At 36.0% G+C, this 12047-nt stretch overlaps 1 protein-coding gene across 2 annotated transcripts in view; it reads left to right on the top strand.

Moving 5' to 3' along the window:
* Positions 1-12047, top strand: part of ENTREP2 (endosomal transmembrane epsin interactor 2) — a 594790-nt gene that overhangs the window by 463954 nt on the left and 118789 nt on the right. For both annotated transcript variants that reach the window (XM_072616748.1, XM_072616759.1), the window contains exon 4: positions 782-916. In XM_072616748.1, coding sequence (XP_072472849.1) covers positions 782-916 — 135 coding nt within the window. The remainder of the gene's footprint in view (positions 1-781; positions 917-12047) is intronic.

Below are 12047 nucleotides of genomic sequence, written 5' to 3'. Positions count from 1 at the left end.
CAACCACAAGCATTCTTCTATGCCCTGGATCTGGGAGTAGGATTCCCTCTCCACAGTCACCACCAGCTCCACCACGCCAGTGTTCTTCCTTATCCCAGGATGGCCACTCAGGACTGAGACCTAGATCAGCTGCTTGATTCCCTCAAGGTCTTTAGGGTGAGGACTCCAAAACTGGATGCTGCTGCCAAGTGGCTGCTGCAGGGTTGGGGCCAGACAGTGCTCCCCTCTCACTCAGGTGAAAGAGCTTTCTTACTGACCTTTGAAACTGCCTTTGGCATTTTGGGTGGAGAAATCTGGAAACTGCAGCAGCTACTCATTATTAAGCACCCTGAAGCCTGCTCCAGTCCTGTCTGTGCAGCACGTCCCATGCTGAGCTGGGCTCTGTTCTGAATCTGGTGAGATAGTCCCTTCCTGTCAGCCTTCTAGGCTGTCTTGGACTGGAAATTTATTTCACTCTGTCATTTTGTGGCTTCTGCTGCTCAAGAATTTGTTTAGAATCATTTTTTACATGTATTTTAAGTGCTATGGGTGGAGAGCTAGAGCAGGTCCATCATTCTACTCCGCCATCTTGGCTCATCCCCTAACCTTATTTTTCCTTGGACTTGTCAATAGATACAGTTTTGTTCTGCTAGTTATACATTATTCAAAACTGGGGTTAGAAACTTTGAGACATTTTTACTTTTCAATGATGATTCTTGTTAATTTCTAGGTAAAATTTAAATGGGAGACATTAAAATCTTGCTTTGATTATAACGTTTTGTGCTTTTTTTTTTTTTTTTAGATAAAATTTGACAGTGTTGAAGTCTGCGTTTGCTGTGAAATGCAACATCAGTCATCAGGCTGTAGCAATCTTGGTGAAACCCTGAAACTGAACCCACTTCAGGAGGATTGTAATGCTGTGAGACTGACTTTAAAGGTGAGGAGGATTGGGCTTTTCTTTTGTTCACTGTTTTGGATCCAGTCTGTCACAAACTTTTAAAGGAATTATTAAACTTCATATTTTGTTTTTCTAGTTTATTCATTGGTATAAGTCAAAAGCAAGAGGGAAAAATAATTCTGTCCTTTAAAAAGTAGTAATAATGTTGATTACAAACATTTTCATAGTTATTGCTCGTCATATTTCATTTTACTTTTTATTCAAGTAAAAAGAGGTTCTACTGCTTTATTGTGCTGCTTCTGCAATATACAAAATAGGGAACTGAAAGTTGGGAACATCCTCTAAATACCATCCAGTCATGAAGTTCACTTCATCCAGTCATAACTCTACTATACAATCCTGGACAGATGGTCGTTTATTTTTTAAAATATTCAAGGAAATAGATATCCCATCTCTCAGTAGTTTCTGCTAGTGTATAGCAACTGATTAAAGAAAATTGACTAGAACAATTGTTTAAATTACTCCCTTTCTTTTTCTTTCAGCTGTATAAAAAGGCAGTTGAGGTAGTTTTATAAATTTGGGGTTGCTAAAAATATATGTAAGAATAAGAAGTTTAAAAAAAAATTAAAGGTCATTTTTCTCCTATTTTCCATGGATGCAACTGTGTTAAAAATTGATGTTTATAACTCAAAGAAGATAATTTACAATATATGGTGATAATTCTTGTTTGTTGGTTTTTTTAGGATATCTTTTAAAAGTTTTATTACTTACCAGAATGTTTATAATATTCAAAATCAAACTTTTTTTCAAATGTAAATGATAATTGTGCTTATGTTTGGTATAATCTCGGATACTTAATGTTATGCATTGATTTAAAATGATTGAAACATGAAGAAAAAATGGCCAAAATGTTGATAATTAAAGATCAGATCCCATTTCTCTGGACAAAGTTGCAAGATCTTTGTCTTTTGACTTTGTTCATGAAGAGAAAGATGTCTGATGAGGCAAATGAACAAATTATAACTAATCAGGGCAGCAACTGTTAGTAAGGGTGTTCACTTTCTCTAATTATGATTAGTAATTGCTGTCTGTTTTTTGTAAAGAGAGAGCAGCTGTGATAAGAACACAGAGCTTTATTCTTTACTGAATATTTTAGTAGAGACAGTACAAAGAAAGAATAAAAAGCATCTATTTCCCTTCCATCTCCAAAATCCCGTTACCTTATTCTTCCTCTAGCTTTCTTTCCATTTGTCAGTGTAGATACAAGAAGAAACAGGAAAAAAAAGTTATCAAGTGCATTTTGCCACCTCACAAAGATTAAAATAAAATGAAGGTTTTTTACAAAGAACTGGAAAGTAGCTTCCCCTTACTCTACTCCATCTTAAGTCATAAAATGATCTCATTTGAAAACTGAATTTTGAAGAAAATTTAAGTGTTGTAGCACCTTTACAGAGTTCAACCAAATCCTAGACCTTATATCTGAATAGTATTTCAATACTCTAAAGTTCAGGAAAGAATTTCTTAGTTGTTTGAAGAAAGACAGTATTTATTTCGTATTTAGACCTGATTTTAGTTACCCAGTTAACCACCTGCCTATAGAGAGAGGATCTAAAAAGCATAATAAGCGAAATATCTTACCTTCATATGGTACCAAGTAAGGCAATATTTGTATGATTGATGAACCACTGATAGATCACAATGAAACAAATGACTTGATTAAGTTCATATGACGCTTTTCAAGGAATAGCAGTTGGACCTATTTCATTATAATAGGAAACTTGCCAAAGAGAGAACGTCCTCTACTAAAGCAAATCGACACCTTCTCTACAATTGATAGTGTTGCCTAGGACACCAAGGATTTAAATAACTGAACTAGGGTCACACTTCCAGCATATATGAGAGGCAAGACTTGAAACTAGATCTTCCTGACTCTGAGAGCAGCTCTCTGTCCATGCCCTCAGCTGCCTCCTCGTGTTGTCAGTGATTTATAGGAAAAGAAATTTTCAAGTTTTCTTTACTGATTAATGCACCATACTCACAAGCATATTAATGTATCAGACTAATAGCATGAAGAGCTACAACTTTTCATGAATTTCAGTGAATGACTGGATATTCCTCCAAGTTCTAAATGAAAGCCAAGCATATACTATGTGCATTCTCTCCCTAATTAGCTGGTACTTTTGTCACTTAGCATTTTTCTTACAGGTTTTCCTTTAGTCCTTTCATATGTGGCTCTGTAATCTCTAGAAGGAATTTGTATTGAATCTATGATTTCTGTTAAGATGTTTATATTGAATGCTCAATGAAGGTTTATATTCTTTCAAGTAAAATTTTTGCAAATATATTTAATGATGTACATTAATATTTAAAGATTATATCCTCTGGTACTAAATAAGCATGTTAAATTGTATAAATACCTAACATTTACACAGCACCTTAAAGTTTATAACGTGCTTAATATATATGATCTCATTTGATTCTCACAACCCTTTCAACAAGTGCTGTTTTTCAATGAAAACTTTTTATGATCATATTAAACACATTTCTACATTAGTCATGTTGTGAAAAAAGGATCAGAACTAAAGGGAAAAACCACGAGATAGAAAAAAATCAAAACAACAGAAAAAAAGAAATAGTATGTTTCAATCTGTATTCAGATTCCAGAGTTCTTTCTCTAGATGTGGATAGCATTTTCTATCATGAGACTTTTGGAATTGTCTTTGATCATCATGTTGCTCAGAAGATCTAAGTCTAACACAGACAGTCATTGCACAATGTTGCTTTATACAATGTTCTGGTTCTGCTCATTTCACTCCGCATCAGTTCATGCAAGTCTTTTTTTTTTTTCTTTTGTAATGTTTAACAATCACTGCCATACAATTGTGATTTTATCCCCCCCACCTACCCCCTACTCCCCCCCTCCCTCCCCACGACTGCATACGATTCTGTATAGATTCTACATATACTTTCCTATTGAGTGTATTTTCACTATAGTCATGCTATGTAGTCAGACTAAGATAAATGAAAGAAATCGTATAACAAATCAGAACATGATACACAAACACATACACATACACAAACATGATCTGCTACAATATGTGAGTGACTTCCATATTTCTCTCTCTGAGTGTGGCAGGCATTTTGCCTTGAGATCCTCCATTGGGATAGTTCATGCAAGTCTTTCCAGGTTTTTCTGAAATCCATCTACTCACCATTTCTGATGGAATACTAGTGTTCCATTACATTCATATACTACAACTTGTTTAGTCATTCCCCAATCGATGAATATAACAAGTACTATCATTATCCCCATTTTACAGATGAGAAAATTGAGGGCAAAAGAAGTTAAGTGACTTGTCCAGTGTCACAAGAATAGTAAATAAGGAAGAAATGAAACTCATATTTTCCAGGCTACCTGTCAGTCACTGTATCTGCTACATCATGAGGGCTTTAAACTCCCTCCATGTTATGTTTCAATTTTAGAATTTTCCAATTGATGTCTAAACTGAAATCTAGTCAAATATGTTCTTTTCCCCCCTTGATTAAATTAAACATAATTAAGTTATCCTTAGAATGTTTGTGACTACAAAAAATCCATATAAATACATTTAATTATAATAAACCACTTCCACTAAAGTACTGTATTGACAGTTCATTGTTGGGTAAAGGACATGTTGTTATTTCAAATATTAGATTTAGCGATCACAAGTTCTAAAACCTTCTACCCTGACAGAAAGGCATTGTGTTTAGAACTGGTGATAGATATATTGTTCTTACTACTTGAGGATCAACCTTCCTGAATATAGAAAATCTCATTACTAGTAGATTACTATATGATTAATTTTTCAGCTTGAATATCAATAAACCAGAAAAAATTCAAAACCATCAGCCCAGGATGGTACTCTTTTAATTTAGCAATGATGATAGTAGAGGGGCAGAGAGTGATAAAAATCTTCAATCATCTACAAATTCTGTTCAACTATTGGTGCTGTTTTAAGTTGATACACTATTAGAGAAATTAAGTTACATCTCTTTTGGCATTATGTCTGTGAAATAAGGGGCCAGCTAAATGGAACAGTGGATACAGTGCTGAGTCTGAAATCAGAAAGGCTCATCTTCCAGAGTTCAAAGCTGGCCTTACACACTCCCTAGCTGTGTGAACCTGGGCAAGGCACCTAACCTTGTTTGCCTCAATTTCCTCATCTGTAAATTGAGCTGGAGAGGGAAATGGCAAACCACTCCATTATCTTTGCCAAGAAAACCCCAAATGGGGCCATGAAGAGTTGTACACAACAGCAACAACTCTGAAATAAACCAGAAAATGTGAAAAAAAATCAGCTAAATGGATAGGAGCCTTAGGTATTCACCACAAAAAGCTGAGCAAAGGAGATACAGTGTTAGTATCAGGCTGTTCAAAGAAGCAACAAAAAATTTCTTGCATTTCATGTACCAATATCTGTTGGAGAGGATTTAGAAATCAATACATCTGATGAAAAATTTGACAAAATCCACTAAATTAAGTCTGCATATTCTCTGATACTCTATAAATTCACTGCAAAGGTAGGAGCCTCAGGCTTCTTCCCACTTCATTTTGTGTACTATTAGCAAAACAGTTTTTCTTAAACATGTCTCTTGCCATGTGACTCCCTGTTCAATCAACTTCACTACACAGAATCACAGAATTTGAGAACTGGAAGGGACATCAATTTTCACCTACTCGAATCTGTACACAAAGGAATCTTCAGTGTACCATGACTGCCAAGTGGTTGTCTACCTTCTGTTTGAAGACCCCAGTGGTGAAGGAAGGAAGAGAAAAGGAACCTACCATCTCTCAAAGCAGCACATTCCTCTTTTGGATATCTTTAATTGCTAGGGACAGCTAGATGGTTCAGTGGATAGAGCACCAGTGCAGGACTCAGGAGGACCTGAGTTCAAATCTCACCTCAGACACTTGACAGTCACTAACTGTGTGACCTTGGGCAAGTCATTTAACCCCAATTGCCTCATCCTGGGTCATCTCCAGTCATCCTGATGGAGATCTTGTCACTGGATTCAGATGGCTGTGGAGGACAAGTGAGGCTGGTGACTTGCACAGCTCTCCCTCACTCAAAACAAAATCAAGTGCAAGTCATGTCATTATTTCTCTGATGGCATGCTCTTCTTCGGCAACCAAGGACAAACACACACACATCTTTAATTGCTAGATATTGTCTTTCTTTTCTCAAAGACCAAACCTTAAACCCATTTCACCCTGGAGCTCATAGACTGGACAATAAGTCTCTGCCCAAGCACCACTTAATGGCTATATTTTGGACCCTACTGGCTCAGAGTGAATGTAAATAGCAACTGTTTCTCTTTTGGCCAGCAACCCTGAGGGTCTTCCCCCCCCCAGTTTGATTTTTTTAAATTAAAGGACCATCCTTTGATTCACAAAAGGCCGTTTTCTTGAATGGGAGTTACCTCACTTAAAGTAAGAACCTGAAAAGACCTTAACCTAAAAGGGCTAGGGTCTTCCATTGCATCCTGAGACATCTCCAGTCCTCCTGGTGAATATCAGGTCACCAGGGCCAGATGGCTCTGGAGGAATCAACTGCAAGGCATGTCATCATCTCCCTGATGTCATGGTCCTCTTCAAAAACAAAGGACAAACAACATTCACCCACTCACCCAAAAACTAGATTATATTTACCTTGTTTCAACTGCCAATCATTGTTCTTGGTCCTCTGGAACCAAAAACGAAAAAGTTAAATTCCTCCTCTACATGAAATCCTGTAACATACTTGAAAATAGTTTTTGTGTTGCGCTCTGCTTTCCTACTACCCCAGTCTTCTTTCCAGGTTAAACATTCCTAGTTCTTCATTTATCATTAACTCAAGTTCTTTCATCAGTGCTGGTTGCACATTTCTGAACAATCTCTAGATTATCCATGTGCTTCTTAGAACATGGTCCCCAGAACCTGACAAGGGCAGAGTCCAGTATTATTATCACCTCCCTATTACTTAAAGCTGGGATCCCTCCTAATATAACCCAAGATTCCGTTAGATTTTTTTGATGATATACCACACCACTGATCTATGTGGATCTTGAAGTCCACTAAAAAGCCAGGTCCTTTTTCACAACTCCTGAATATTAAGACCCTACTTCATCTTATATTTGTGGATTTTAAAAACATTTTTATGCAAATTCAAGACTTTACAATTATCTCTAATGAATTTCATCTTTACAAACGTAATCTCAGTGCTTGAATCAATTGGGATCTTTTTGGATGTAGATTCTGTGAGCTAATGTCCCAGCCATCCTTCCAGCTTTGTGTCATTTGAAAATTTATTCAGAATAACATCAATGCCTTTGCTCAAGTCATTGATAAAAGTCTGTGACAGCATAGGGTCAACTGCAGATCCCTGAGATACTGCGTTGGAGACCTCCTGCCACACTGACCCTAATTCTTTAACTACTGCTTTCTGAGTTGACCTTTCAACTGCTTCTGAATACATCTGATTATATTATTGTCTAATCACTGTCTTTCCATATCTTCCACAAGAATACTGACACTTTAACAAAGACTTTATTTGCTAACATTGAGATATTCTATATCTACAACCTTCTCCTTATCTACAAGTTTAGTAATTCTGTCAAAAAAAGAAATGTGATTGTTCTGGCATGACTTGTTATGGATAAAGCTATGCCAGGTCTTTAGAGTTCACCACTCCCCTTTCTAGATATTCACCAATTATATTACTAATGATCCTTTCTAGAATTTTCCCAAGAACAAAAGTCAAGCTCACTGGTCTATCATTTATAAAACTCTTTCACTTCTCTTTTTCAAAAATCAGGGCAATACTTACTCTTTTCCAGTCCTGTGATATATTGTTCATTTTCCATCATTTTTTATCACTAACAGCAATGTAACATTCACATCAGCCATTTCTCCTGGTTTCTGAGATTGGGTCAAATGACTTAAATTAATCAAGGATATCCATATACTCTCTCTCTCTCTCCATCTCTGTCTCTCTTGTCTCTCTCTCTATCTGTCTCTCTCTCTATTTTCTAACTTTGTTTTATATATGTGCATATGTACATATGTATATTCATGTGTATATCTGTCTCTTTGTACAAATATATACATATATGTGTATCATACATAAACATATATATGATGCACTTGTTGTCTCCTTATTGCCGTGTTTCTAATTGAGAGTTTCATTCTTTGTAATTGTATCTCTTCTGCCTAATTAAATGACATATATTAGACATTTAATCAATGCTTCTGGCTTAATGAATTGACAGGAGGAGGATGAAAAGTGTTGGAAGATGCAAGTTCACGATCAAAAAATTGGAAGAGGTATATCAACTACTCTGAAGCCTCTTCCACATCCAGTAACAATTGTTTATTCTAGTGAGCCACCAAGAATACAAGAGAAAAATAAAATTGACTATCCCTTATTATAGAATCAGTTGTCTCAGTCCAGTCAAATTACTGACAAGTTAAGAGCAAGACAGTAAATAACAAATTCAAAAAAAAATTATAAAAACTATCCTCTCCAAAAACAAACAAACCCTGCTGTGAGATCAAAGCTGTTGCCATTTGACATGGTAGCAGAATAAGCTGGAGACTCTGAAATTTAAAAAGTAACAAAATTAAAGATTATGACTCATTCCCTTTCCTTAGAGTTGTTGTTGTTGTTCATTCATTTTAATTGTGTCTGACTCTTTGTGACCCCTTTTGTGGTTTTCTTGGCAAAAACTACTGGAGTGGTTTGCCATTTCCTTCTCCAACTCATTTTATATATGAGGAAACTGAGACAATTATGATTAATTCACTTGCCTGGGTCACACAGCTAGTGTGAGGTTGGATTTGAACTTAGGTCTTCCTCACTCCAGGCTCAGCTCTCTATCCAATGTGATACCTTGCTGCCCTCTCTTTAGAGTGTAAGATATAGAGCCAAGAAACCTCCGTAGTAATCAAATATTTCAAAGAATCAGCAGATTTGGGAGTTGAAAAAGTCCTTAGTGACTGTCTAGTCCAACCTATAACTGGAAAGAAATGAATTCTTAATATAATGTATTAGACGAGTCATTATCCAATCCTTGCTAACCTCAAGTGAAAGGAGAATCCATTACCTCACAAGTCAATCCTTTGTATTTTCATAGTGCTCTAAAATTAAGCTTTTACTTAGATTAAGGCTGAGTTTATCTGTTCAACTTCTACCCATTTTTCCTTTTTCTGTCTCCTGCAACCAATTCAGAACAAATCTAATCTCCCTTCCATATCATAGCCTTTGAAATGCATGAAGACAATTTTCATGAGCCCTGAACCTGTCTTCTTTTCTCCAAACTAAACTTATCCATTCCCTTAAAACCATTCTTAAAGCACCTGAACTTGAGGTCCTTCACCATCCTAGTTGCCTGCCTATAGATATTCTCCACCTTATTTGTTTCCTTCCTAAAATGTGGCACTGAAACAGTATGACACTCAAGATTTTATTGAGTCAATGCAAACTACAATCACTTTCCCTGGTCCTGGAAATTTTGCCTTTCTTAATGAAACCTAAGATATTATTATCCTTTCTTTTTTGCTCATATTGATTTGGTAGTCTAAAATCCCTCCAAGTTAATTGTTTTAGAGAAACTATCTAGCTGTGCTTTTCTTTGTTTTATACTTGTAAAATTGATTTTTTTAAAAATCTAAATGTAAAACTTTATATTTATTCCTATTGCATTTAATCTTTTTCATTTCTAAAATTGAGGGTTTTTTCAAGATTATGATTGTCATATATTTATTAGCTATCCTGCCTAGGTTTATGTCATCTTCAAATTTGATAAACCTGACATCCATGTCTTTGTCCAGATCATTGTTTGAACAAAAAATATTTAGACAGAGTCAAGACGGTTGAGAAAAGGCAGAATCTCACCTGAGCTCTACTCAAACCCTGCATAACACCTTTTAGTAATGCCCTAAAACTAATTCTGGAGTAGCAGAATCCACAAAAGGATGGGGTAAAAACAGTTTTCCAGCCCATAACAACTTAGAAGATTGGTAGGAAAAGTCTATCACAAAGGGTAAGAATGGAGTACAGTCTGATGTAGGTTGTGCCAGCACAGACCATGCCCCAGCAAACTAGAAGCAGGTCTTGGGAGGGACTGGATCATTAGCAGCAATAGTGGCTGCTTCTAGACCACAGACAGTAAGGGGGGTCAGACAACTAGTCAGGATATTATATGGTTTTCTTTGACACTAGGGGCAGAACTCTGTCACTTTCCTCATACTCAGATATAGCTCACAGGCCTGGGTGGCAGTTCCAGGGCAAGGAGGAGCCCTAGCACACCAGAGCTTGCAAGCCATAGAAGAGAGCTTGTGGTTGCTCACAGAACAGAGGACAAAGCCAGGAGAGTAGTTAACACGCTCCTTAGATCATACCACTTTGGAAGAACTGAAAACTTACTGGTCTTTAGAAGTATCTCTGAAAATAGCTGTACAAAAGCCCTAAAGCTTGGAACAGTGCACCCTTCACCCTGGAAGCAGAGACCCAACTTGGAAAAGAATTAAAAGTAAAAAAAATAGGCTGGAAAAATGAACAAATAACAGAAAACAATTCTGACCAAGGAAAGTTACTCTGGTGACAAGGAAGAGCAAAACAAACACTTAGAAGACAACAAACTCCTACATCCAAAGGCTCAAAGAAAAATGAATTGGTCTCAGCTATAGAAGAGCTCAAAAAGGATTTTAAAAATCAAATAAGAGAGAAAGATAGAGGAAAAATTGGTAAGAGAAATGAGAGTGATGTAAGAAAATCATGAAAAACAAGTCAACAGCTCAGCAAAGAAGACACAAAAAACTGAAGAAATAGCACCTTAAAAAACAGAATAGACCAAATGGTAAAAGAGGTAAAAAAAAAAAATTCTAGCAAAGAGAAGACTGCCTTGAAAAGCAGAATTGGCCAAATTGAAAAAGAGGTATAAAAATTCCCTGAAGAAAAGAACTCAAAAAGTAGGTTTCCACAAGTGGAAAGGAGGTGCAAAAACTCACTGAAGAAAATAATTCCTTAAAAATTAGAATTGAAAAAATGGAAGCTAAGACATCAAGACATCTATGAGACATGAAGAAACAATAAAACAAAACCAAAAGAATTTTTTTAAAGGTGACAATGTGAACAAACTAATTGGAAAAACAACTGACCTGGAAAATTGATTCAGAAGAGACAGTGTTAAAATTTATTCCACTTTCTTAAAGTCATTATCACAAAAGAGCTTGGACATCATCTTTCAGGAAATAATGGAGTAAAATTGCCCTGTTATTATATTCTAGATCCAGAGGGTAAAATAGAAATTGAAAGAAACCACAATCACCTTCTAAAAGAGATCCTAAAATGAAAACTCTCAGGAATATTATAGGCAAATTCCAGTGTTCTAAGATCAAGGAGAAAATATTGCAAGCAGTCAGAAAGAAACTATTTAATTATCATGGAAACATAGTCAGGATAACACAAGATTTAGTAGCTCTTACAATAAAGGATCAAAGGGCTTAGAATATGATATTCTGGAAGGCAGAGGAGCTAGGATTACAACCAAGAATCACCCAACAAAACTGAGTGTTATCCTTCAGGGAAAAAAAATGGATTTTCAATGAAATAGAGGACTTTCAAATATTCCTGATTAAAAGATCAGAAACTAATAGAAAATTTGACTTCTACATACACTCAAGAAAAGCATTAAAAAGGTAAACAGGAAAGAGAAATCATAAGGGACTTATTAAGGTTGAACTGTTTACATTCCCATGGAAAGATGATGCTTGTAACTCATAAGAATTTTTGTATTAATATGGCAGTTAGAAAATATGTGTGTGTGTGTGTGTGTGTGTATATACATATATGTGTGTGTGTGTGTATGTAGAGAGCACATAGATGTGTGTTAAATATGAAGGGATGATATCTAAGGAAATAAAATTAAGAGGTAAGAAAGAGGAGTGCACTGGGAGAAAGGGAAAGGGAAAGGTAAAATGAGGTAAAATATATGACATAAAAGAAGCAGAAGAGCTTTTACCATGATGGTGAATATGGGGGAGATGTCAGGGAATACTGGAACCTTACTCTCATCAGAATTGGCTCAGAAAAGGAATAATATACATAATTGGGTATAGAAATCTATCTTGCCCTACAGAAAAGTAGGAAAG

Source organism: Notamacropus eugenii, chromosome 1, assembly GCF_028372415.1.
Source record: "Notamacropus eugenii isolate mMacEug1 chromosome 1, mMacEug1.pri_v2, whole genome shotgun sequence".
NCBI lineage: Eukaryota > Metazoa > Chordata > Mammalia > Diprotodontia > Macropodidae > Notamacropus > Notamacropus eugenii.
The sequence above is the reverse complement of the archived record's forward strand: the minus strand, read 5'-3'. Positions and strand labels throughout refer to the sequence as shown.